This window comes from Muscardinus avellanarius (assembly GCF_963383645.1).
Source record: "Muscardinus avellanarius genome assembly, chromosome: 1".
Lineage (NCBI taxonomy): Eukaryota > Metazoa > Chordata > Mammalia > Rodentia > Gliridae > Muscardinus > Muscardinus avellanarius.
Genome location: NC_137786.1, coordinates 108,262,186 through 108,288,572, shown reverse-complemented (window position 1 = coordinate 108,288,572; position 26,387 = coordinate 108,262,186). Strand labels below are relative to the sequence as shown.

General features: G+C 40.8%; 1 protein-coding gene across 3 annotated transcripts in view; it reads left to right on the top strand.

Moving 5' to 3' along the window:
- Positions 1-1,914: 1,914 nt before the first annotated feature.
- LARS1 (leucyl-tRNA synthetase 1) overlaps positions 1,915-26,387 on the top strand; it is a gene marked incomplete at its 3' end in the record, with an annotated part of 79,118 nt that continues 54,645 nt past the window's right edge. Inside the window, exons 1-7 of one of the 3 annotated variants that reach the window (XM_080696403.1) lie at positions 1,915-2,027; positions 6,084-6,171; positions 7,372-7,452; positions 13,158-13,295; positions 18,151-18,312; positions 20,374-20,486; positions 21,913-21,976. In XM_080696403.1, coding sequence (XP_080552529.1) covers positions 6,121-6,171; positions 7,372-7,452; positions 13,158-13,295; positions 18,151-18,312; positions 20,374-20,486; positions 21,913-21,976 — 609 coding nt within the window. In that variant the 5' untranslated portion in view covers positions 1,915-2,027; positions 6,084-6,120. The remainder of the gene's footprint in view (positions 2,028-6,083; positions 6,172-7,371; positions 7,453-13,157; positions 13,296-18,150; positions 18,313-20,373; positions 20,487-21,912; positions 21,977-26,387) is intronic. The other 2 variants (XM_080696404.1, XM_080696405.1) reach the window with 2 other exon arrangements.

Below are 26,387 nucleotides of genomic sequence, written 5' to 3'. Positions count from 1 at the left end.
AGTGTGCGCCACCACGCCCGGCTTATTCTTTATTTTGAAACAGGGTCTCACTAAGTTGCCGAGGTCCTCCCTAAATAGCTGAGGCTGGCAGCAAACCAGGGGATCCTCCTGTCTCAGCCTCACAAGCACTGGGATTACAACCGTATGCCAATTTGTCCAGCAACTCTAAACTTCTTTTTTTTTTTTTTTCCCCAGTCCTGGGGATTGAAACCAGGGCATTCTACTGTCAGAGCTATACCCCCAGCTGTATTTTTATTTTTTGTTTTGTACCTGTGATCCTCCTGTCTCAGCCTCCCAAGTACTGGGATTATAGGAATGTGCCACCATACCTGGCTCTAGAACTTCTACTTTTTTTTTTGGTGCTGGGCATTGAACCCAAGAGTATTCTACCTCCAAGCTATACCCTCAGCTCTATTTTATTTTTTATTTGGAGACAGTGTCTTGCTAAATTGATGCAAGTCTCATTGAGTTGCTGAGGCTCCTTGAAACCGTGATCTTCCTTGTTCCAGCCTTCCCAAGTACTAGGGTTACAAGTGTGTGCCATTACTCTTGGTTTCTAGAGCTTTTTTATAATTATAACCTAGTACCTGTTAATCAGTCTCCCTCCTCCTTCTCCTCCTCCTCCTCCTCCTCCTCCTCCTCCTCCTCCTCCTCCTCCTCCTCCTCCTTCTTCTGTGGTACTGGGGATTGAACCTAGGGGCATTCTACCTCTGAGCTACACCCCCAGCTCTATTATTAATTAATTAATTAATGAATTGTGGTACTAGGGATGGAACCCAAGGGCATTCTAACTCCAAACTATACCCCAAGCCCTATTTTATTTTTATTCCTTTTTTTTTTTTATTGGTGATACTGGGGGTGGAACCCAGGGGCCTTCCTACCTCTGGGCTATACTCCCAGTCCTATTTTATATTTTATTTGGAAAAAGGGTCTCACTAGGTTGCTGAGAGCCTCACTAAGTAGCTGAGGCTGGCTTCGAACCTGTGTGATCCTCTTGTCTCAGCCTCCCAAGTGCTGGGATTAGGAGCATGTGCCACCACGCCTGGCTATTCCTTATTTTGAAACAGGGTCTCATTGAGTTGCAAAGGGTCTCACCAAGTAGCTGAGGCTGTCCTTGAACCCTGATCCACTTGTCTCAGCCTCCCAGATGCTGGGATTACAAGCATGCGCCACGCACTGGCGCCTGGCTCCCCCCAGCCCTGTTTTTTAATTTATTTTGAAACAGGGTCTCACTAAGTAGCTGAGGCTGTCTGTGAACTGCAATCCTCTTATCTCAGCCTACCAAATGCTGAGATTACAAGTATGTGCTACCATGCTTGGCCTCTCCACCTTCTTTTCCACATACTCTTCCTGGCCTCAGATTTCTCTGAGCTCTGAGATCAATAGCATAATGCTAATTTTTTTTCAATACTGGGGATTGAACCCAGGGGTATTCTGCTTTCTTTCTTTCTTTCTTTCTTTCTTTCTTTCTTTCTTTCTTTCTTTCTGCTGGGGATTGAACCCAAGGGTATTCTACACTCGGTCCTATTTTTATTCCTTGTTTAGAAGCAAGGTCTCACTGAGTTGCTGAGAACTTCACTAAGTTGCTGAGGCTGGCCTCGAACCTACGATCCTTCTGTCTTAGCCTCCCAAGTACTGGAATTAAAAGGGTTCGTCACTATGCCAGGCTTCCCAGCCCTATTTTTAATTCTTTATTTGGAAACAGGGTCTTGCCAAGTTGCTGACAGTCTCTTAAATACTGGTATTATAATAGCATAATGCGTATTTTTCATTATGTTCATTTACATTTCAAGATAACCATGAAAAAAATTGATCTATCAGTGAGCAGCTCAGTTCATTTTTTATCTTTTTCAAGCATGCCTTCCAAAGTATAGGGTGGATTATTCTGTTTTCTTTTGTGTCCAATAGGAAAGAAAAGGAACAGCCAAAGTAGACTTTTTAAAGAAGATTGAGAAAGAAATCCAACAGAGATGGGATACAGAGAAAGTGTTTGAGGTCAATGCATCTAATTTAGAGAAGCAGACCAGGTGAGTAATCGTTTGTGAAGTTCTGTACATGTAAATGATGGAAGAGATAAGTCAGAAACTATGTGTAATGTCTGAAATGAACTGATGAAAATGACTTCCACTTTCTGCATTCAATTTTTTTAATTTTAATTTTTTATTTTTGTGGTACTGGGAATTGAACATAGGTGCATTTTACCTTTAAGCTACACCCCCAGCCCTATTTTATTTTTATTTGGAAACAAGGATTGCCAGTTCCAAAGCCTGCCTCAGAATCTTAGTGAGGCCCTCTGCAACTTAGTGGGATCCTGTTCCAAAATAAAAATAAGACGGGTCTTGTGGCTCACACATATAATCGTAGAACTTGGGAGGCCGAGACAGGAGGATCATGGTTCGTGACCAGCCTCAGCTAGTTGGTGAGGCCCTTTGCAACTCAGTGAGACCCTGTTTCAAAATAAAGAATAAAAAATGGGGCTGGGGATGTAGCTCGGAGGTAGAGTGCCCCGGGTTTCATCCCCAGTACCGCCCCCCCCCCAATAGGGTGGGATTGTAGTTTGGAGTTAGAATGCCCCCAGGTTCTATCTAGGGATATACATGTAGATATATTAATCAATTATGTAGGATGTATCCTCATTTTAGATATGTTGAAATGTACTATTTTTTTGTGTGCATGTACTAGGGATGAACCCCAGGGGCATTCTACCTCCGAGCTACACCCCAGCCCTACTTTTTGTTCTTTCTTTATTTTTATTATTTATTTATTTATTTATTTATTTATTTATTTATTTATTTATTTATTTTGGTGGTACTGGGGGTGGAACCAGGGGCTTTCTACCTCCAGGCTATACTCCCAGACCTATTTTATATTTTATTTGGAAACAGAGTCTCACTAGGTTGCTGAGAGCCTCACTAAGTAGCTGAGGCTGGCTTCGAACCTGTGTGATCCTCCTGTCTCAGCCTCCCAAGTGCGGGGATTACAAGCATGTGCCACCACGCCTGGCTTGTTCTTTATTTTGAAATAGGGTTTCACTGAGTTGCAAAGGGCCTCACTAAGTAGCTGAGACTGTCTGCGAACTGGGATCCTCCTGTCTTAGCCTCCCAAATGCTGGGATTACAAGCGTGCGCCAGCATGCCCGGTTAAACATAGAGTATTTGACTTCAAATTAAGGAAATACAGTGATAACTATAACAATTATAGGAACTCACACTGAATATTTACTGAGTGCTAGAAAACATGTCAATTTTTACATATATATTCTCATTTAATTTTCTTAAGCCTATAAGGTAAATGAGTTTTTTGGTTCCAGAACAGTCAGAGGTGAAGTAAGCAGATCAAGGTTGCATAGCTAGGAATTCACAGGGCCTGGGCTTATTTTAGGACATCTAATGCTAATATCTGTGCTCCTTGCAACTTTATTGCCATGTATATGTTTTCTTTTTATATAAGCATTTAATGTTTTATACATATATTTTAAGAGAAAAATTACTGAGCCAGGTGTGGTGGTGCACATTTGTAATCCCAGTATTTGGGAGGCTAAAACCGGAGGATTACGGTTTGCAGACAGCCTCAGCTACTTAGGTTCTCTGCAACTCAGTGAGTCCCTGTTTCAAAATAAAGAATAAGAGCTGGGTGTGCTGGCACACATTTGTAATCCCAGCAATTGGGAGGCTGAGACAGGAGGATTGCACTGGTTCGAAGCCAGCCTCAAGTTACTTAGTGAGGCTCTCAGCAACTTAGTGAGACTCTGTTTTTGTTTTTTGTTTTATTTTTTGTGGTACTGGGGTTCCTGGAAACCCTTCTGCCTCCGGACTACACTCCCAGACCTATTTTTATACTTTTATAAATTTGGAAACAGGGTCTCTTAAACCAGCGCCGCTGGCTTCCAACCTGTGCAATCCTCCTGTCTCCGCCTCCCAAGCGCAGGGATTACAAGCGTGTGCCACTACGCCCGGCAGTGAGACTCTGTTTTCAAATAAAATATAAAATAGGTCTGGGAGTATAGCCTGGAGGTAGAAATAGCACCTGGGTTCCACCACCAGTACCACAAGGAAAAAAAAAAGAATAAAAAATAGTACTAGCTTGGAGGTTGAATGCCCCTGGGTTTCATCCCCAGACCCACAAAAAAAAAAAAAAAAGGAAAAAGAAAAGAAAAATTATTGTGCTGGGCATGGTGGTGCACTCTTGTAATTCCAGCATTCGGGAGGCTGAGACTGGAGGATCCTGGTTCGCGGACAGCCTCAGCTACTTAGTGAGGCCCTCCACAACTTAGTGAGACCCTGTTCCAAAAATAAAGAATAGGGCAGAGGGTGTAGCTGAGAGGTCGAATGCCCCTGGGTTCCATCCCCCCCCCCCCACACACACACACACTTACTGAAATACAAAGTTTCAGTTAGATTTTTCCTCCCCAGTACTGGGAATGGAACCCAGGGGCATTCTACCTCTTGAGCTACACCTCCACCCTATTTTTTATTCTTTATTTTTGAAATCGGGTCTCACTGACTTGCAGAGGGCCTAAGTAGTAGCTGAGGCTGTCTGTGAACCGCGATCCTCCTGTCTCAGTTTCTCGAATGCCAGAATTACAAGCATGTGCCACCATGGCTGGCTATTCTTTATTTTTGAAACAAGATCTCACTAAGTATGGAGGGCCTCACTAAGTGCGGAGGCTGTCTTTGAACCCTGATTCTTCTGTCTCAGCCTCCTAAGTACTGGGATTATAATCGTGTGCCACTATGCCTGGCTTAAATCAGTATGGATTTCTAAAGGTAGTAAATCATCTTTTTTTTTTAATTATATGGTACTAGGGATTGAACCTAGGGATACTGCATGTGAGCTACACCAAGCCCTTCTTTCTTTTTTCCCTTTGTGATACCAGGGATTGAACTCAGAGGCATTCTATCTCTGAGCTATACCCCTGGCCCTTATTTATTTATTTATTTATTTATTTGGTACAGGAGATTGAATTCAGTGTCATTCTACCTCCGGGCAACATTCTCAGCTCCAGTTTATCTTTTATTTTTTATTTTTGTGGGTCTAGGGATGGAACCAGGGGCATTCGGCCTCCGAGCCATACCCTCTGCCCTATTTTTTATTCTTTATTTTGAAAATGGGTATCACTGAGTTGCAGAGGGCCTCACTAAGTAGCTGAGGCTGTCTGCAAACCGCGATCCTCCTGTCTCAGCCTCCCGAATGCTGGGATTACAAGCAATGGTGGAATTGCAAACATGTGCCACCATGCCCAGCTATCCATTTTATCTTTTATTTAGAAACAGGGTCTTACTTGGTTGCTAAGAGCCTTGCTAAGCTGTGGAGGCCTGGCTTTGAACCTGCAATCCAGTCATTTTTATATAAGCATTTTAGCTTAAGTTAAATCCCTAATATTTGCTACAAGATTTTTGTTGTTTGTTTGTTTATTTATTTACTTAATTCATTTTTGGTACTGGGGATTGAACTCACCCAGAGGCATCCTACCTCCAATCTACACCCCCAGCCCAATTTTATTTCTTAATTGGAAACAGGGTCTCACTGGGTTACTGAGAGTCTTGCTAAGTAGCCGAGGCTGGCTTTGAACCTGTGATCCTCCTGTCTCAGCCTTCCAAGTACTAGGGTTACAAGTATATACCACCGTGTCTGGTGGGGTTTTTTTCCCCTTAAGGATTGAACCCAGGGACATTCTATCTCTGAACTACACCCCCAACACTATTTTATTTCTTCTTTTGAAAAAGGGTATCACTAAGTTGCCAAGAGCCTCATTATGACCAAGTACTGAGATAGTGAGGCTTGGGCTACTGTGCCAGGCTGTTTATTTCATAAGAGTTACCTTAATGATTCTTTTAAATGAAAGGAAGTTTTAGTGATCTTTAATTTTTGGATTAATGAATTTATTTTTAAATGTTTTCTAAATTACATTTATTTAGATTTCTAAATAATATTTATTTCCTAAATAACATTTTTATTTCTAAATAACATTTATTTATTTAGTTATTTATATCAACTATTCCTTCATCCCATCTCTTATGTAAAAAAAAAAAAAAAACTTTAACATTTTCTTTCCTGTGTTTTCTTTTCAAATTGTTTTGCAGCAAAGGAAAATACTTTGTAACCTTCCCGTATCCATATATGAATGGGCGTCTTCATTTGGGGCACACATTTTCTTTATCCAAGTGTGAGGTAAAGCTTTTTCTGCATTTAAATAATGGAATAGAGGGTCCTTAATAAATACTGTTTTGAAGAAAATATCATGTATAGGATTTATTTCTTGCCAAAAGAGTTTAGAATTTCTTAATTTTAAGCTTTTTTTTTTTTTTTTTTTTTTTTTTGGCGGGTCTGGGGATGGAACCTAGGGGCATTCGACCTCTGAGCTACAGCCCCTGTCCTATTTTTTATTCTTTATTTTGAAGCCGAGTCTCACTGAGTTGCAGAGGGCCTCACTAAGTAGCTGAGGCTGTCTGTGAGTCGCGATCCTCTGGTCTCAGTCTCCCGAATGCTGGGATCGCAAGCGTGCGCCACCACGCTCGGTTTATACTTAATTTTTATATGTTGTGTGTATATTTGTGCAGGGTTCTAGTCATGTATGCATGTTTAGAATCCCTAGGTTGGTTAAAAAATAAATAAATAAAAGGGCTAGTGCACTAGAATTCTGAAATCTGAGCCAGGCATGGTGGCACATGCCTGTAATCTCAGTACTTGGGAGGATGAGAGGAGGATCTCAGGTTTGAGGACAACCTCTGTAAGTAGTGAGACTCTAATCAACCTATCAAGACCCTGTTTCCAAATAAATAAAATTGGGCTGGGAGAGTAGCTCAAAGGTAGAATGCTACTGGGTTCCATCTCCAGTACCACACCAAAAAAAAAAAAAAAAAGCCAGGTGTGGTGGCACAAGCTTGTCTGAGATAGGAGGATCGTGGTCTGCAGACAGCCTCAGCTACTTAGTGAGGCTCTCCATAACTTAGTGAGATCCTGTTTCAAAATAAAGAATAAAAAATAGGGCTGGAGGTGTAGCTCAGTGGTAGAATACCCCTGGGTTTAATCCCCAGTACTGTTAAAAAAAAAAAAAATCTAACTGGTGCTCTAAGGAAGATATGAAGAGGAAAATTAATTTTCTCTGTCAGAAGTTAGTATTTTAAGCTGGGTGTGATGGTGCACACTTGTAATCCCAGTAGTTGGGAGGCTGAGATAGGATTACAGGTTCACGACCAGCCTCAGCTACTCAGTGAGACCGTGTTTCAAAATAAAGAATAAAAAGATGGGCTGGGGGTGTAGCTTGGAGGTAGATGCTTCTGGGTTCAATCCCCAGTACCACCCAAAAAGAGTATTTTATTATTGTCTTTCACATATATTTGTAACTTAAATCTAATTTTCTTTCTATAGTTTGCAGTAGGATACCAGAGATTAAAAGGAAAACACTGTCTCTTTCCCTTTGGTTTACACTGTACAGGAATGCCCATTAAGGTAAGATAATGTATAGGATTGGTTTCTACTCGTAGTTTAGAGCAAATAGTAAAGTAATATCCAGTTCGAGAGCTTGAAATAGGATTTCAAATACTGTTGGATTATATTGAAGGACTTTGTGAAATGAATAATGAATTTATTATAGTGAAGATTAAATTAAAATTTGAAGATGTACCTAATTTGAAGCCAGGTGTGCTGGTGTATGCTTGTAATCCCAGTACTTGGAAGGCAGAGACAGAAGGACCACAGGTTCAAGATGAGCCTCAGCAAGTTAGCAAGGCCTTTTGTAACTTAGACCCTGTTTCAAAATAATTTAATAAGCTGGGTGTGGTGGTTTACGCTTGTAATCCCAGCATTTAGGAGGCTAAGACAGGAAGATAGCAGTTTACTTACAGCCTCAGCTACTTAGGCCCTTTGCAACGCAGTGAGACCCTGCATCAAAATAGAACTAAAAAAAAATAGGGTTGGTGGTTTAGCTTGGAGGTAGAATGTCCCTGGGTTCCATCCCCAGTACCAAGGGGGGGGGGGGGGAGTAAGAACCGGTTGTGGTGTTGCATGCTTTTAATCCCAGCATTTGGATGGCTGAGACAGAGGATGGTGGTTTGCGGCCAGCCTCAGCTACTTAGGCCCTTTGCAACTCAGTGAGACCCTTTTTCGAAATAAAGAATAAATCTGGCGTTGTGGCGCATGCGTCGTAATCCCAGCAGTCAGGAGATGGAGACTGGAGGGTGACAGTTTTTAGACAGCCTAAGCTACTTAGTGAGGCCCTTCACAACAGAATGAGACCCTGTTTCAAAAAATAAAAGGACTAAAAAAAAAAAAAGTAGGGCTGGGATGTAGCTCGGAGGCAGAATGTCTCTGGGTTCTATCTTCAGTACTGCAAAAAAAAAAAAAAAAAAAAAAATTGGGCCTTGGGTGGGTGGTGTTAGTTTGGAGGTAGAATGCCTCTGGGTTCCATGCCTTGTATTAAAAAATAAATAAATAAATAAATAAAAAGTATGGCTGGAGGTGTAGCAGAGGTAGAACATTCCTGAGTTCATTCCCCCCACCCCCACAAAAATAAGTAAATACAAAGATACACAGTAAGGTCTAAGTAATGTTGATGTTTTTAAGATAACCTTATATAAAGCTGGGTGTGGTGGTGCAGGCTTGTAATCCCATCATTTGGGAGACTGAGACCCTGAGGATCGTGGTTCGCGGACAGCCTCAGCTACTTAGTGAGGCCCTCTGCAACGTAGTGAGTGAGACCCTGTTTCAAAATAAAGAATAACAAAAAATAGGGCACGGGGTGTAGCTTGGAGGTCAAATGCCCCTGGGTTCCATCTTCAGACCTGCAAAAAAAGTTGGAATTAGACAAATCATTTTTTAAAAATTTTTTTATTTTTGTGGGTCTGGAGGTGGAACCCAGGGGTATTCGACCTCCGAGCTATACCCCCTGTCCTATTTTTTGTTATTCTTTATTTTGAAACAGGGTCTCACTACCGCTGAGGCCTCACTAAGTAGCTGAGGCTTTCCTCCGGTCTCAGCCTCCTGAATGGTGGGATTACAAGTGTGTGTTACCACGCCCAGTTTAGACAGTCATTTCTAATTAGTACAGTGTATAGTGACTTCTGCATTTGTGACATATGAAATGGTGTCATAGAGTAATTATATTTTTACTATAAATATATGTAGGAAGTAACTCTCAAATGAGAATGGACCAAGCTGGGTGTGGTGGTGCACACTTGTAATCCCAGTGTTCTGGAAGCTGAGACAGGAGGATCCCAGTTTGTGGACAGCCTCAGCTACTTAGTGAGGCCTTTGCAAACTCAGTGAGACCTTGTTTAAAAATAAAGAATCAAAAAATAGGGCTGGGAGTGTAGCTCAGAGGTAGAATGCTCCTGGGTTCCATCCCCAGTACTGCAAAAGCAAAAAAAATAAATAAATAAATAAATAAATGGACAAAAAACTAGACTTGACAGAATTCCATAAGTATAAAAGTATAATAGAATTAGTAATTCATTTCATTCTTCAACCTTTTTTTTGAAGAATGTCAAACGTACAAAAAGTTAAAAAAGATAGTACAGTGAACACTATTAAATTCTTTACCTATAGTGAACCAAATTATACCCTACACTTGTTACCAACTATTAACATTCGCTACATGCGCTTCTGTCAAGACAAACACATGCTTCTTTCCCTTTTTTTGCGAACTTTTTGAAAGTAAGTTGGCAGTGTATTGATGTCACCCCTAAATACTTCAGCCTCTGTCTCCCCAGAACATGGGCATCCTTTCTACATCATTATGGCAGTCACATGCTCCCCTCCAAGAAACTTGTTATTTTTTTAATTTTTTTAATTTTTATTGGTGCATTATATTCATACATCATATTGGTTGTTTTTATTGTAGTACTGGGGATGGAAGCCAGGGGCATTCTATCTCCTAGCTACACCCCCAGCTTTATTTTTATTTATTTATTTATTTATTTATTTATTTTTTATTATATATATATATATATTTTGTGGTACTGGGGTTCCTGGAAGCCCTTCTACCTCCGGGCTACACTCCCAGACCTATTTTTACATTTTTATTTGGAAATAGGGTCTCCTAAACCAGCGCGCGCAGCTGGCTTTGAACCTGCGCGATCCTCCTGTCTCTGCCTCCCAAGCGCGGGGATTACAAGCGTGTGCCACCACACCCGGCTTATTTTTTTTTTTGAAACAGAGCCTCACTGAGTTGCAAAAGGCCTCACTAAGTAGCTGAGGCTGTATGCAAACCGTGATCCTTTTTTCTCAGCCTCCCAAAAGCTGGGATTACAAGTTCATCATGCCTGGCGAGAAACTCATCTTTATGTAGTAATATGATCACCTTTATGTAAGCTATAGTCAGGTTTCTTTAGTTGCTCTGCATGGTTGATTTTCCATTTTTCTTTTGTGGGTCGCATGTTGAATTTAACTATCCTCAAGTATTTTTTAGTTGTTTGTTATGATATTGATGTTTTTGAAAACTCTAGGCTAGTTGTTTTGTAAAAAGACGCATAATATGAATTTCCTGATGGATTCTTTTTTTTTGCGGGTCTGGGGATGGAACCCACGACCTCCGAGCTACACCCCTTGTCCTATTTTTTAGTCTTTATTTTGAAACCGGGTCTCACTGAGTTGCAGAGGGCCTCACTAAGTAACTGAGGCTGTTCTTGAACTGTGGTCCTCCAGTCTCAGACTCCTGAATGTTGGGATTACAAGTGTGCACCACCACGCCCGGCCCTCCTGATGGATTCTTGATGATAAAGTTTAAGCTCAATACTTTTTTTTTTTTTTTTTTTTTTGGTGGTACTGGGGATGAAACCCGGTGGTCTATTTCTGAGCTACATCTCCAGCTCTATTTTTATTTTTTGGTGGTTCTAGGGATGGAACCCAGGGGCATTCATTCTATCTCTGAGTTACACCCCCAGCCCTATTTTTTATTATTTATTTTTGAAACAAGGTCTCACTGAGTTTCAAAGGGCCTCACTAAGTAGTTGAGGCTGTCCGCGAACCCTGATTCATTCTCCTGTCTCAACCTCCCAAATGCTGGGATTATAAGCGGGTGCCACCAACGCCCAGCTTCTATTTTATTTTTTTTATTTCAAAGAGGGGTTTCAGAGCCGGGCGTGGTGGCGCACGCTTATAATCCCCGCGCTTGGGAGGCGGAGACAGGAGGATCGCGCAGGTTCGAAGCCAGCCGCGGGTGCTGGCTTAGGAGACCCTGTTTCCAAATAAAAATGTAAAAATAGGTCTGGGAGTGTAGCCCGGAGGTAGAAGGGCTTCCAGGAACCCCAGTACCACCAAAAAAAAAAAAAAAAACAAAAACAAAAACAAAAAAAAAAAAACAAAGAGGGGTTTCAGGAGGAGCGTCACGGTGCACACTTGTACTCCTAGTACTTGGGAGGCTGAGACAGGAGAATAGTGGTTTGCAGCCAGCCTCAGCTACTTAGTGAAACCCTCAGCTACTTAGTGAAACCCTAAAAAATTAAAATTTAATTAAAGAATTAAAAATTTGTGGATATTTAATTTTTTCACTAAGTTGCAGGTATAATGGAGTTGGAGGTATAATGCCCCTGGGAATATCCCCAGTACCCCTCCTAAAACAAAACAAAACAAAACAAATAAACAAACCAGTTTCAGCTGAGCACTTTGGTACATGCTTGTAATCCCAATACTTGGGAGGCTGAGACAGGAGAATCATAGATTTGTAGCCAGCCTCAGCTACTTAGGCCCTTTGCAACTTAGTTAAAAAAAAAATAGGGGTGGGGATGTAGTTTGGAGTAGAATGTCCCTGGGTTCAATTCCCAGTACCATACAAAAAAAAAAAAAAAAAAAAAATTCAGGGTCTCACTAAGTGTGGAGGGCCTAAGTTGGTGACACTGGTGAACCTGGGATCATCCTGTCTCAGCCTCCTAAGTACTGGGATTACAAGCATGTGCCACCACACCTGGCTTATTCTTTATTTTTGAAAGAGGGTCTCATTAAGTAGCTGAATCTGGCTATCAAACTTGTGATCCTCCTGTCTCAGATCCTCCTGCCTGGCTCATTAGTGGATTTTTATTTATTTATTTATTTTTGTGGTACTGGTATTTGAACCCAGGGGCGTTCTACCTCCGAGTTGCACCCCCAGCCCTATTTTTCATTATTTATTTTGAAATAGGGTCTCACTAAGCTGAAGCTGGCCAAGAACCTGCCTGTCTCAGCCTCCTAAATACTGGGATTACAAGTGTGGGCCACCACACCTGGCTTCTAATTTGTGGATTTTTGAGGATATCTAATTTGTATTTTTTTTTTGGTGTGTGTGTGTGGTACCAGAGATTGAACCCAGGGATATCCTATCTCTTAGCTACATCTGCAGCCCTATTTTTTATTCTTTTTTTTGGGGGGGGGTGTACTAGGGATGGAACCCAGGGGCATTCTACCTCTGAGCTACACCCCCAGCCCTACTTTTTATTCTTTATTTTGAAACGGTCTCATTGAATTGCAAAAGGCCTTGCTATGTAGTTGAGGCTGTCCTTTCCTGTCTCAGCCTCCCAGATGCTGGGATTACAAGCCCCCGGCTTCTAATTTGTATTTTTAAAAAAGTTTTTTTATTTGTCCATTGTAGTCATACATCTTAATGGTGTACAAGTTGGCAGAGGCATACGTGCACACATCACTCATTTAGCCCTTCCCCAATTCCCACCCCATTCCCTCCCCCCCTCTCCTTCTCCTGTTTGGCTTACTGATTGATAAGTTTGTTAATGTACATCATGTTCATTAGGGAATTTCCCTCTTCCTCCCATTCTTCTCAGTTAGGTCATCTAATTTGCTCATCTATGGTTTCTCCTTCTTTGTCTAGGGTTCCTCCTATAACCCATTTTCTCCCTAACTTCCCTATATTGGGAAGAGCATACAGTTTTTTTACTTTTTGTAACTGACTAATCTCACTTAGCAAAATATTCTCCAGTCTTTATGGCTGAGTAAAATTCTATTATGTATATATCCTATAGTTTTGTAATCCATTCATCTGTTGATGGACATGATGGATGGTTCTGTTGTTTGGCCAGATTTGTATTATTTGTGTTTTCTGTAGTGATCTACATGTGAAATGTTGCAAACAATTTTCAGAAGGTACCAATTTTAGCTGGCTATAGAAACAACAAAAAACTTATTATTATACTTGAATTTTGAATTTCATCATCTCTAATGTTGTGTTATAGGCATGTGCTGACAAGTTGAAAAGAGAAATAGAGCTGTATGGTTGCCCCCCTGATTTTCCAGATGAAGAAGAGGAAGAGGAAGAAACCAATGTTAAAACTGAAGAAATAATAATTAAAGATAAAGCTAAAGGAAAAAAGGTTTGGTCATTGCTGAACTTTTATATTTGTCTGATAAATATGTGAATTAGTGTCAACACTAGCACAGTGCCTTGCATATAAAATGTACTCAGTAAAATTTTTTTTTGGTATTACTAGGGATTGAACCCAGAGGCATTCTACTTCCGAGCTACATCTCCAGCCCTATATTATTTTTTATTTTTATTTTTATCTTTTTTTTGGCATTACTGGGGATTGAACCCAGGAGCATTCTACTTTCAAACTATACCTCCCAGCCCTATTTTTTTTTCTTTATTTTGAAACAGGATCTCACGAGGTTGCTGAGAGCCTCACTAAGTAGTTCAGGCTGGCCATGAACCTGCAATCCTCCTGTCACAGCCTCCCAAGTTTTGGGATTATAAGTGTGAGCCACATGCCCGGCTTCATTGTCTTTTCTTTGTCTTTTATGATTTTTTTTGGTACTGGAGATTGAACATGGGCTTTCTACCTCTGAGCTACACCCCCAGATCTCTTTTAGTTTTTATTTTGAAACAGGGTCTCAAAGTTGGGGAGGGCCTCGCTAAATTGCTGAGTCTGGCTATACACCTGTGATCTTCTTGTCAGTCACCTAGGTACTATGATGCCAGGTGTTAGTCCACCATGCTGTTAGTATATTCATATATGTGCACATAGTCTAAGGTAGTATTAAAAAATTTTATTTTATTTATTTATTTATTTTTGGCAGCACTAGGGATAGAACCCAGTGGCATTCTACCTCCGAGTTACACCCCCAGTCCTATTTTTTATTCTTTATTTTGAAACAGGGTCTCACTGAGTTTCAAAGGGCCTCACTAAGTAGCTGAGACTGTCGGCAAACCACAATCCTCTGGTCTCAGACTCCCGAATGCTGGGGTTACAAGCGTGCGCCACCACGCCTGGCTAAGAATTTTATTCTTTAGGTTATAATCTAATACTCTCTGTGATTTTTGTATGTGTTATTACTCATTCTAGCTTTGACCACTGGGAATTTCTTCAGGTTAGTTCCTATGTTCCATTTGACATTCTTCTATTTTTTTCATTTTCCTTTTTTCTTTTCTTTTTGGTGGTATTTACGTAGAACCCAGGGACTTTTCTACCTCTGGGCTATACTCTCAGACCTATTTTATACTTTATTTGGAAACAGGGTCTCACTAAGTTGCTGAGAGCCTCACTAAGTAGCTGAGGCTGGCTTTGAACCTGTGTGATACTCCTGTCTCAGCCTCCCAAGCGCTGGGATTACAAGTGTGCGCCACCATGCCTGGCTCTTTTTCTTTTTTTTAGTGCTGGGAATTAAATGCCAGGAGCATTCTACCTCTGAGCTCTACTCGTAGCCTGATTATTTATTTATTTATTTAATTTTTGTGATACTGGGGATTGAACCCAGGGCATTCTACTTCTAAGCTACTTCCACAGCCCTATTTTTTATTCTTTATTTTGAAACAGGGTCTCACTAAGTTACAGTGGGTCTCACTAAGTAGCAGAAGGCCTCACTAAGTAGCCCAGCTACTTTCTCTTTTTAAAACCACTTTCTTATCTTCTGGTAGCACAGGTTACTCTTGACCTATCTTATAATTTTTCTGTTTCAGCTGTGGCTAAACCATTTCCCCAAGGAGCCCTGATTGCTTTTGCTGAAAAATGACATTAAGAAATTTAACATCTAGCTCGATGTGGTGGTGTATACTTATAATCCCAGTACTTGGACTGCTGAGACAGTAGGATCACATGTTCAAAGGACAGCCTCATCAAGTAATGAGACTCTCAGCAAACTACTGAGACCCTGTTTTAAAATAAAAATCATAGAGCTGGACATGGTGGTGCAAACTTTAATCCCAGTACTTGGGAGGCTGAGACAGGAGAATCACAAGTTCTTGGCCAGCCTCAGCAACCTAGCAAGACCCTCCACAACTTAGATCCTGTTTCAAAATAAAGAATAAAGTAGGACTAGGTGTATAGTATAGCTTAGAGGTAGAATTCCCCTGGATTCAGTCCCTATTATCACAAACAAAACAGATACAAAAAAGCAATAATAATAATAAAAATAAAAGGGCCAGGGTGTAGCTTGTAGATAGAATGCCTCTGCAATCCTCTGTACCCCCTTATCAAAAAATGTACATATTGTGTTGGACGTGGTGGCGCACGCTGGTAATCCCAGCGCTTGGGAGGCTGAGACAGGAGGATCGCGCAGGTTCGAAGCCAGCCTCAGCTACTGAGTGAGGCTCTCAACAACTTAGTGAGACCCTGTTTCCAAATAAAATATAAAATAGGTCTGGGAGTATAACCCAGAGGTAGAAAGACCCTGGGTTCCATCCCCAGGACTACAAAACAAAACACACAAAAAATGCACATATTGTAAAAAATTTACTCATTGTAAATGTCAGAAATGAAAGGAATCTTCTTTCCACCACTACAGTGCCATGTAGAACAATATCACCATGCTCCAAATTACTTTGTGGTACCTCTTTATAATATTTTATTTTGTTTTTGTGGTACTGAGGATTGAACCAAGGGGCATTCTACCTCTAAGGTACCCCTCCAACCCTATTTTATTTTTGTTTTGAAACAGGGTCTGGGTAGGTTGATGAGCATCTCACGACTTGCTGAGGCTGTCCTTGAACCTTTGATCCTCCTGTCTCAGCCTCCCATGTACTGGGATTATAGGCATGCACCATATGCTTGGCTAGTTTTATATTTAATTAATTAATTAATTAATTGTGGTATGGGGATGAAACCCAGGGGCATTCTACCTCAGAGCTACATCCCAAGCCCTACTTTTTTTTTTTTCGGTACTGGGGATGGAACCTAGGGGCATTCTACCTCTAAGCTAAATCCACAGCCTGATTTTGTATTCTGTATTTTGAAATAGAGGCTCATTAATTTGCAAAGAGCTTCACTAAGTGCTGAGGCTGTCTGCGAACCAAGATCCTATCTCAGCCTCCCAAATGCTGGGATTACAAGTGTGTGCCACCATGACTGGCTCTAGATTTGTTTTTAATTTAATTTATTTAATTTTTTTTGTGGTACTGGGATGGAATTCAGGGGCATTCTACCTTTGAGCTCTACCCCCAGCCCTATTTTTTATTGTTTATTTTGAAACAGGGTCTCACTGAGTTGCAAAAGGCCTTACTGAGTAGCTGAGGCTGGCTGTGAACCTGGATCCTCCTGTCTCAGCCTCCCCAAATACTGGGATCACAGCATGCACCACCACGCCCAGCTTGTTTTTAACTTTCTATCTTATCTTCATCCCCTGGTATTTTTGATATTTCTTTTTTCTTTTTTCTTTTTTTTTTTTTTTTTTTTGGTGGTACTGGGGATAGACCTCCGGACTACACTCTCAGAGCTATTTTATATTTTTATTTGGAAACAGGGTCTCTTAAAACCAGCGAGGCTGGCTTTGAACTTGCGCGATCCTCCTGTCTCCGCCTCTCAAGGCGGGGATTACATGCGTGCGCCACCACGCCTGGCGGATATTTCTAAATATTAGAAAGGAAGGAGCCGGGCGTGGTGGCGCATGCTTGTAATCCCTGCGCTTGGGAGGCAGAGACAGGAGGATCGCGCAGGTTCGAAGCCAGCCGCGCGCGCTGGCTTAGGAGACCCTGTTTCCAAATAAAAATGTAAAAATAGGTCTGGGAGTGTAGCCCGGAGGTAGAAGGGCTTCCAGGAACCCCAGTACCACCAAAAAAAAAAAAAAAAAAAGAGAAAAAAAAAAGAAAGGAAGGAAGGAAACTCTTTGAAGTAATTTATGGCTAAAAAAAAAGAATAGAGCGGGAGAAAGAAAGAACAAGAAAAAAGAAAAGATTCGTGTGTTATTAGAAGAAAGGAAATAGAAAGCTTGGTACTGACATCTTCATGAATGGTAGTTCTTTGTGGTTTTATTCATTTAGCTATTATGGGTGTCACTATCCTGGTAAATATGCTAACTATATAGTTTGATAGACAACATAGTACATCTAAATTTCTGCAAGCTGGGCGTGGTGGCGCATGCTTGTAATTCCAGGACTTGGGAGGCTGAGATAGGAAGATTGCAGGTTCAATATAATGAAACTGTCAGCAACCTATTGAGACTCTGTTTACAAACCAAAAGTAGGGATGGGGTTGTAGCTTAGAGGTAGAATGCCTCTGGATTCAATCCTTAGGACCAAAAAAAGAAAAAAAAAAACCAACAAAAAAAAGTCAGTGTTCGGATGTATTAACAGTGTTCTTTAGGAATTAATCAAGTAATTAGCTTTTTGTGGTACTCAGTATTGAACCCTGCCTGGGATAATCTACCTCTGAGGTACACTCGTATTCTACCTCTGAGGGACACTCCTGGCCTGTTTTTTATTTTGAAACAAGGTCTTATTAGGTTGATGACAGTCTCAGTACTTGCTGTGATGGTATTCAAACCTGTGATCCTCCTGTTTCAGCCTCCCAAGTACTGGAATTACAAGCATGTGGCACCAAGCCCATCTGTTATTTTAGACTTTTAAAAAATTTATAAATTAAGCCGGGCGTGGTGGCTCACACTAGTAATCCCAGCATTTGGGAGGCTGAGACAGGAGGACTGAGGTTCATGGACAGGTACTTAGGCCCTTTGCAACTTAGTGAGAGCCTGTTTCAAAATAAAGAATAAAAAATAGGGCTGGAGTTGTCACTTGGAGGTAGAATGCCCCTGGGTTCCATCCCCAATACTGCAAAAAAGAAAAAAAAAAAAAATCGAGCTGGGAGTGTAGCTCTGTAGAATGCCCCTGGGTTCCATCCCCATTACCACATACACGAAAAAAACAACAAATGATTGTTTGCTTAAAGTTATTGTGGTCCTGGAATGTTAAGCAGTTATTGGTTATTCTTTGATGGAGTTCCTTTTGCCTTTTGTTTTCAGAGTAAAGCTGTGGCTAAAGCTGGATCTTCTAAATACCAGTGGGCCATTATGAAATCTCTGGGATTGTCTGATGAAGAGATAGCAAAATTTTCTGAAGCAGAACATTGGCTTGATTATTTCCCACCACTGGCTATTCAGGATTTAAAGAGAATAGGTTTGAAGGTATGCCCATCTCCTTTGTAGTTGAAATTTGAACAAAGTATTTATACTAGTGTGCTTTTTAGAAGAATTGGACCAACTCTTAATATATTCTACCCATATGCCACTAAAGAATTGTACCATGGTATTTAGATTAGCACCTAGTAGGCCTCATTTTGAGCAGTGAAGTACTTGAATATTTGACTTTAATAGAGTATATATTGATATATCAACAACTGTTAGAGAAGAGTTCTGTTACAAAAGTATGAAGAAGCCAAGGTTTAAATTGAATGTTCAAGAACACATAAAGGGAGCCGGGTGTGGTGGCGCACGCTTGTAATCCCAGCATTCGGGAGGCTGAGACTGGAGGATCGCAGGTCATGGAAAGCCTCAGCTACTTAGTGAGGCCCTCCGCAACTTAGTGAGACCCAGTTTCAAATTAAAGAATAAAAAAACTAGGGCAGGGGGTATAGCTCGGAGGTCAAATGCTCCCAGGTTCCATCCCCAGACCTGCAAAAACAAAACAAAACAAAAAAAAACACATGAAGGCAGTATTTGACTATTTAATTTATTATGGCTCCTATATATTTTTTAATGTGTACTTCCAATATATATTAGGCACAAATTATTGTAATAACTGATTTATTTAACAAGTAGAACTTGAAAGTTTTTACTAGTTTGTATAATTCTAAGTTGTTTAGTAAAGAGTAGATGAGCAAATATTTTATTCATAGGAATGCTTATTTATAAAAAATTATGTATATACATATATATGTATACATACATACATACATACATACATGTATATATATGTGTATACATTTATACTGTGGTACTGGGTATAGAACCCAGGGGCATTCTGACCCTTTTTTTTTTTTTTTTTTTTTTGCAGTACTAGGGATGGAACCCAGGGGCATTCTAACTCTATTCTACACCCAGCCCTATTTTTTATTCTTTATTTTGAAACAGGGTTTCACTGAGTTGCAGAGGGCCATTTTGAAACAGGGTTTCACTGAGTTGCAGAGGGCCTCACTAAGTAGCTGAGGCTGTCCGCAAACCGTGATCCTCCTGTCAGCCTCCCAAATGTTGGGATTACAAGCGTGTGCCACCATGCCCGACTCCCAGACCCATTTTTTTGTGTGTGGTACTGAGGTTTCTTGAAACCCTTCTACCTCCGGGCTACACTCCCAGACCTATTTTTATTTGGAAACAGGGTTTCTTAAGCCAGCCATGCTGGCTTAAGATCTCGAACCTGCGCGATCCTCCTGTCTCAGCCTCCCAAGCGTGGGGATTACAAACGTGCGCCACCATGCCTGGCTCAGACCCATTTTTTATTGTTTATTTTGAAACGGTCTCACTGAGTTGCGAAGGGCTTCACTAAGTAGCTGAGGCTGTCTGCGAACCATGATCCTCTGGTCTCAGCCTCCCAAATGCTGGGGTTACAAGTGGGCGTCATTACGCCCGGCAAAATTTTGTACATTTCTTTTTTCTTTTTTGCAGTACTTGGGATTGAGCCTCTTTTTTGCAGTACTTGGGTTTGAGCCTAGGGGCATTCTGTCTTCTTGCTACACCCGCAGCCTTATTTTTAAATTTTTACAATTTTTTATTTTTAGTGGTGCTAGGGATTGAACTCAGGGACATTCTACCTCTGAGCTATTCCCTCAGCTTGATATTTTAATTCTTTATCTTGAAACAGGTCTCGCTAAGTTGTGGAGAGCCTCACTGAGTAGCTGAGGCTGGCTGCGAACCTGTGATCCTCCTATCACAGCGTCCCAAGTACTGAGATTACAAGTGTGAGCCACCATGCCTGGCTAAACTTTTGTATGTTTCTAGCCAGGAGTGTGGCACATGCTTGTAATCCTAGCATTTGGGATGCTGAGACAGGAGGATCATGGTTCACAGACAGCCTCAGCAACTAGACCCTTTGCAACTCAGTGAGACCCTGTTTCAAAATAAAGAATAAAAAGGGTTGTGGGTGTAGTTCGAAGGTAGAATGCCCCTGAGTTCCATCTCTGGTACCGGAAAAAAAAAAAAATAGAAAATTGTGTATTTCAAAAAAATTACCTTTCCCTTTTTTTTCTATAGGTAGACTGGCGTCGTTCCTTTATCACCACTGATGTTAATCCTTACTATGATTCATTTGTTAGATGGCAGTTTTTAACATTAAGAGAAAGAAACAAAATTAAATTTGGAAAGCGGTGAGTTTATTGTCTTTTAATATAGTAAAACAAAAATAGAGTTTCTACATTACAATTTTTAGTATCCATAGCCTAATTTTTTTTTTTCTTTTTCTACTGGACCTTGAACCCAGTAGCAGTCTACATTCCCAGTCCCTATTTAAATTTTATTTTGAGATAGGTTCTCACTAATTGCTCAGGTGTGTCTTGAACTTGCAGTCCTGCTGCTTTACCCTCCTGAGTAACTGTGATTGCAGGTATGTACCACTATGCCTGGCCTACCTTTCTCTTTTTATAATTTTTTTCCTTTTTCTCTTCTATCTTTTGTTTTTCTTTTTCTCTTCCTAGTGTGTCTTAATTTTGCCAAGCTGCCTTGAGTTTGTGACAGAACCAAAGAGAAAGGAATTCTTGGCTTTTATGATCTTTGCTAAAGATTCTGTTTGGTATTATAAACTGAGCAGAGAAATAATCATTTGTTTGTTCTATAGATTGAGATGTCCTTAATTAGTAGATTAGAATAAAGATACTTGCATTTTATAAGTGAATTTATTTATCTTATTTTTTTGTGGTACTTGGGATTGAACCCAGGGGCATTCTATCTCTGAGCTCCAACAACAGTGCTGTGTTTTATTCTTTTGAAATAGAGTCTCAGGAAGTTGCAAAGGGCCTCACTAAGTAGCTGAGGCTGGCTGTGAACCCTGAGATCCTCTTGTGTTAGCCTCCCAAGTACTGGGATTACAAATATGCACCACCATCCCCAGCTGAATTTATATTTTATTTTATTCATTTATTTTTGTGGCACTGGAGATTTAACCCAGGGGCATGAGCTTTACCCCCAGTCCCGATTCCTTCCTTCTTTCCTTCCTTACTTCAGTACTGGGGATGGAACCCAGGGGCATGAGCTATACCACCAGACCTACTTTTTATTCTTTATTTTGAAACAAAGTCTCACTGAGTTGCTGATGGCCTCACTAAGTAGCTGAGGCTAAGAATCCCATCCTCCTGTCTTAGTCTCCCAAATGCTGGGATTACAAGCATGTGCCACCAGGCCTTGCTTATTCTTTATTTTGAACAGGGTATCACTAAATACAGAGGGCTCCATGAGTTGCTGAGGTTGGATGCTAACCTGTGATCCTCCTGTGTCAGCCTCCCAAGTATTGAAATTTTAAGTGTGTGTTACCATGCTTGGCTCTGAATTTATATTTTATGATGTTATTTCACACCACAAAGCCAAGTGCATGTTTTTAGTGATATTACTTTTGGTGAATGTAGAAACCTTTTATTAGTATCAAGATTGATACTAGATTTCATAAAAGTATAATTAACAAGTATAGACATTTTCTCAGAAGTTTTTGTTATTAGACATGTAAGATATAGGAACAACACTGGCAAATATGTTAAGGTATAACTTGGATAGAATAACATTTTTTACTTTTTATTTTTTTAGGTATACGATTTATTCTCCAAAAGATGGACAACCTTGCATGGATCATGACAGACAGACTGGAGAGGTGATTATGTATGATGTAGAGTAGCTCTTATAAAAATCTTTGATAATGGCCATAGAGATTTAGAGAGATCTGAAAATAATTTCACTGTAGTGTTGAGGTGTAGAGTGCCGATGCCCTGGTGTGTGTGAAAAGGAAAGCACAGTATCATCACAGGTACTCGTGTCTCATCCAGCTCTTAAGAGTGACCTAGCAGCTCTTAAGAGTGGTCTGAGGACCATCTGTATAGCTTGGTACAGAAAAGCACATTTTTGAGCCCCATGCCTGAATTGTTAAGTCAGAAGCCCTGAGGAATCTATGGGTTTTTTTTTTTTTTTTTTTGGTGGTACTGGGGTTCCTGGAAACCCTTCTACCTCTGGGCTACACTCCCAGAACTATTTTTTTTTTTAATATTTTTTATTTGGAAACAGGGTCTCTTAAGCCAGAGAGGCTGGCTTTGAACCTGCCTCATCCTCTTGTCTCCACCTCCCAAGTGCGGGGATTACAAGCGTGTGCCACCATGCCCGGCTGAATCTATGTTTTAATAAGCTCTCTTTGTGATTCATATGCATGTTAATGTTTGAAAAGCACCATTTGGGAAATAAACAGCTCTAAAAAGAGACTGTGGTTTCCCACATGAATCACATGGGAATCTACACATATCACAAATGAGCTATGTAGCTAACTTTAGTACATGGATTCCATTTATACTTGTTTTGATCTTGTGCCTGCTTGCTTATTTCCAAAGTACTTCTAGCCATTCAGGAAATCAGTAGAATGTGTTCTTTTGTAGAGCACATTAGTAACATTTTTTCCCCTGTAATTGAAGAAAGCAAGGGTATGTGGTTTGCCTATAGCCTAGGCACAATAAATCTTGACAATGCCAGCATCTGAGCGTGTGAGCTCTGTCTCCGTTTTTTTCCTCTTGCTATAATTGAATACCACAGACTGGGTGATTTATCAAGACTGAACTGTGTTTAACACACAGTTCCTTAAGTTGGGAGATGCAAGGTCAAGGGGATATGTCTGGTCAAGGCTTTCTTGCTAGTGGGGATTCTCTGCAGCCTCCCTTAGTGGAGTCCGGCATCACATGATGGGAGGGACACAGGAGAGAAGGAGGCAAGGTGGTTTGTATAACAGATTCCTTCTGAAGGTAACCCATTAACCTGTTAACCCATATATTAGTGAATGGATTAGCCCATTTAAGAGGTATTTAGGCCAGAAGGTTCCACCTCTTTGTCCTTTACATTAGGATTGAATTTCCTCTTTTTTCAAATTTTTTTTTGTGGCACCAGCTAGAAATTGAAATCAGGGTGTTCATCTCCAAGCTATACCAACAGACCTTTATTATTTTTGGTTTTTTAAATTTATTATTATTATTATTATTATTATTATTATTAATTTATTTATTTTTGGTGGCACTGGGGGTGGAACCCAGGGGCTTTTCTACCTCTGGGCTATACTTCTAAGACCTATTTTATACTTTATTTGGAAACAGGGTCTCACTAAGTTGCTTGCTGAGAGCCTCACTAAGTAGCTGAGGCTGGCTTTGAACCTGTGTGATCCTCCTGTCTCAGCCTCCCAAGTGCTGGGATTACAAGTGTGTGCCACCATGCCCGGTTTGGGATTTAATCCCAACATGAGTTTTGGTGGGTGTATCTGAATCATAATGAATTGAACATAGCATTTTTTATTACCACTTTTGAACACATTTGTAATCTAGCAGTTACTTTTAAAAATTGGTCTCTAATTCTGTTGTAATTTATTTGATAGTGAGAACTGATCAAAATTTTGAAAGATTTGAGAGACTTCAGAAGACTCAGTAAGGTTTTAATATGGATTGAGCGTACCTAATCCAAACATCTTTACTGTTCTAAAATTTGAAAGTTTTGGAGCACTACCATAATACTCAAAAGATTTTGGGTTTGGGAGCAATTTTTTTTTCCCAGTGTGTGTGGTACTAGGGATTGAACCCAGTAACATTCTACCTCAGAGCTACACTTTCAGTCTTATTTTAATTAAATTTTTTTTTTTTTTTTTTTTTGGGTCTGGGGATGGAACCCAAGGGCATTCGACCTCTGAGCTACACCCTCTGCCCTATTTTTTTTTTTTTTTTCTTGTGATACTGGGGATGGAACCCTTCTCCAGGCTATACTCCCAGACCTATTTTATATTTTTATTTGGAAACAGGGTCTCTTAAGCCAGCGAGGCTGGCTTCAAACCTGCACGATCCTCTTGTCTCTGCCTCCCAAGTGCGAGGATTACAAGCATGCGCCATCACACCCGGCTTTTTTTATTCTTTTTATTTTGAAGTAGGGGCTCACTAAGTTGCGGCGGGCTTTACTAAGTAGCTGAGGTTGTCCGTGAACCGTGATCCTCCAGTCTCGGCCTCCTGAATGCTGGGATTACAAGGGTGCGCCACCATGCCCGGTTTATTCTTTATTTTGAAACAGGGTCTCACTAAGTTGCAGAGGGCCTCACTAAGTAGCTGAGGCTGGCTGCAAACCTGTGATCCTCCTGCCTCAGTCTCCCAAGCTGGGAATTACAAGTGTGTGCCACCGCACCAGGCTCTTGGGAACATTTTTTATTTTTTATTTTTTTTGGTGGTACTGGGGGTGGAACCCAGGGACTTCCTACCTCCGAGCTGTACTCTCAGATTTATTTTTTATATTTTTATTTGGAAGCAGGGTCTCACTAAATTGCTGAGAGCCTCCCAAAGTAGCTGAGTCTGGCTTTGAACCTGTTTGATCCTCGTCTCAGCCTCTCAAGTGCAGGGATTATAAGCGTGCTCCACCACACCCGGCTCTTGGGAACATTTTTGATTTTTGGATTATACATAACACTCAAACAGTTTTGGATTTTACATTTTTGATTTTTGGATTATATATAGCACTCAAAAAGTTTTGGCCGGGCGTGGTGGCGCGCACTTGTAATCCCTGCGCTTGGGAGGTGGAGACAGGAGAATCGCGCAGGTTCGAAGCTAGCCTTGCTGGCTTAAGAGACCCTGTTTCCAAATTAAAAAAAAAAAAAAAAAAGAAATAGGTCTGGGAGTGTAGCCCGGAGGAAGAAGGGTTTCCAGGAACCCCAGTACCGCCGGGGGAGGGGGGGGAGTTTTGGACTTTAGAGTATTTTGGATTTCAGATTTTCACATTAGGGATGCTTCATAAGTAAAGTCTTATGCAGATTTTCCAAAGTCTGACAAACTCTGATATCTGCTGGACTCAGTAGTACATGCCTGTAATCCCAGTACTTGGGAGCCTGAGATAGGAGAATTGCAGACAGGATAGCCAGCTTTAGCAATTTAGTGAGGCGCTCAGCAACTTAGTGAGACCCTGTTTCCAAAGAAATAAGATTGCTCTGGGGAGTGTAGCTCAGATGTAGAATTCCTCTGGATTCAATGCCCAGTACAACAACAAACAAACAAACAACCTCTGAAATTAAACCAGCGTTGGTGGTGCATACCTGTAATTTCAATACTTGGGAAGATCACAGCTTTGAGGCCAGACTTGGCAGATGGTTGGTGGGGTAAGGGCCCCACCAACGTAGTGAGACCCTGTTTCAAATAAAAGAATGAAAAGGGCTAGGGGTGTAGCTTAGAGGTAGAACTCTGAGTTCCCCCAAAACATAAGCAAAAAAACCTCAAACTCTTAAATCTGAAATTTGTCAATTCTTCTGGTCCCAAGCATGTTTGTGTTACTGAGGATTTAACCCAGAGGCATTCTACATTTGAGCTTCAACCCAGCCTGATCTCTTCTCTTCTCTTCTCTTCTCTTCTCTTCTCTTCTCTTCTCTTCTCTTCTCTTCTCTTTCCTTTCTTCTTCTGCTGCTGCTTTTTTTTTTTTTTTTCTGTACTGGGAATGGAAGTCAGGACATTCTAACTCTGAGCTACACCCCCAGGCCTGTTTTTTATTCTTTATTTTGAAGTAGGGTTTCACTAAGTTGTGGAGGGCCTCACTAAGTAGCTGAGGCTGTCTGCAAACCTATAATCCTATCTCACCCTCCCAAGTACTGATTTTATTTCTTATTTGGAAATAGTCTTTTTTTTTTTTTTTCCTTTGAGGTATTGGGCATGGAATCTATAGACATTCTACCTCTGAGGTATACCCCTGGCCTTAGTTTTTAATTCTTTATTTTAAAACAGGTTTCGAGCCGGGCGTGGTGGCGCACGCTTGTAATCCCTGCGCTTGGGAGGCTGAGACAGGAGGATCGCACGGGTTCGAAGCCAGCCTTGGCTACTTAGTGAGGCTTTCAGCAACTTAGTGAGACCCTGTTTCCAAGTAAAATATGAAAAAGGTCTGCGAGTATAGCCTGGAGGTAGAAAGCCTCTGGGTTCCACCCCAGTACCACCAAAAAATAAATAAATAAAAAAAATAAAACAGGTCTCATTGAATTGTAAAGGACTTCACTAAATAGCTGAGGCTGGCCTAGAACTGTG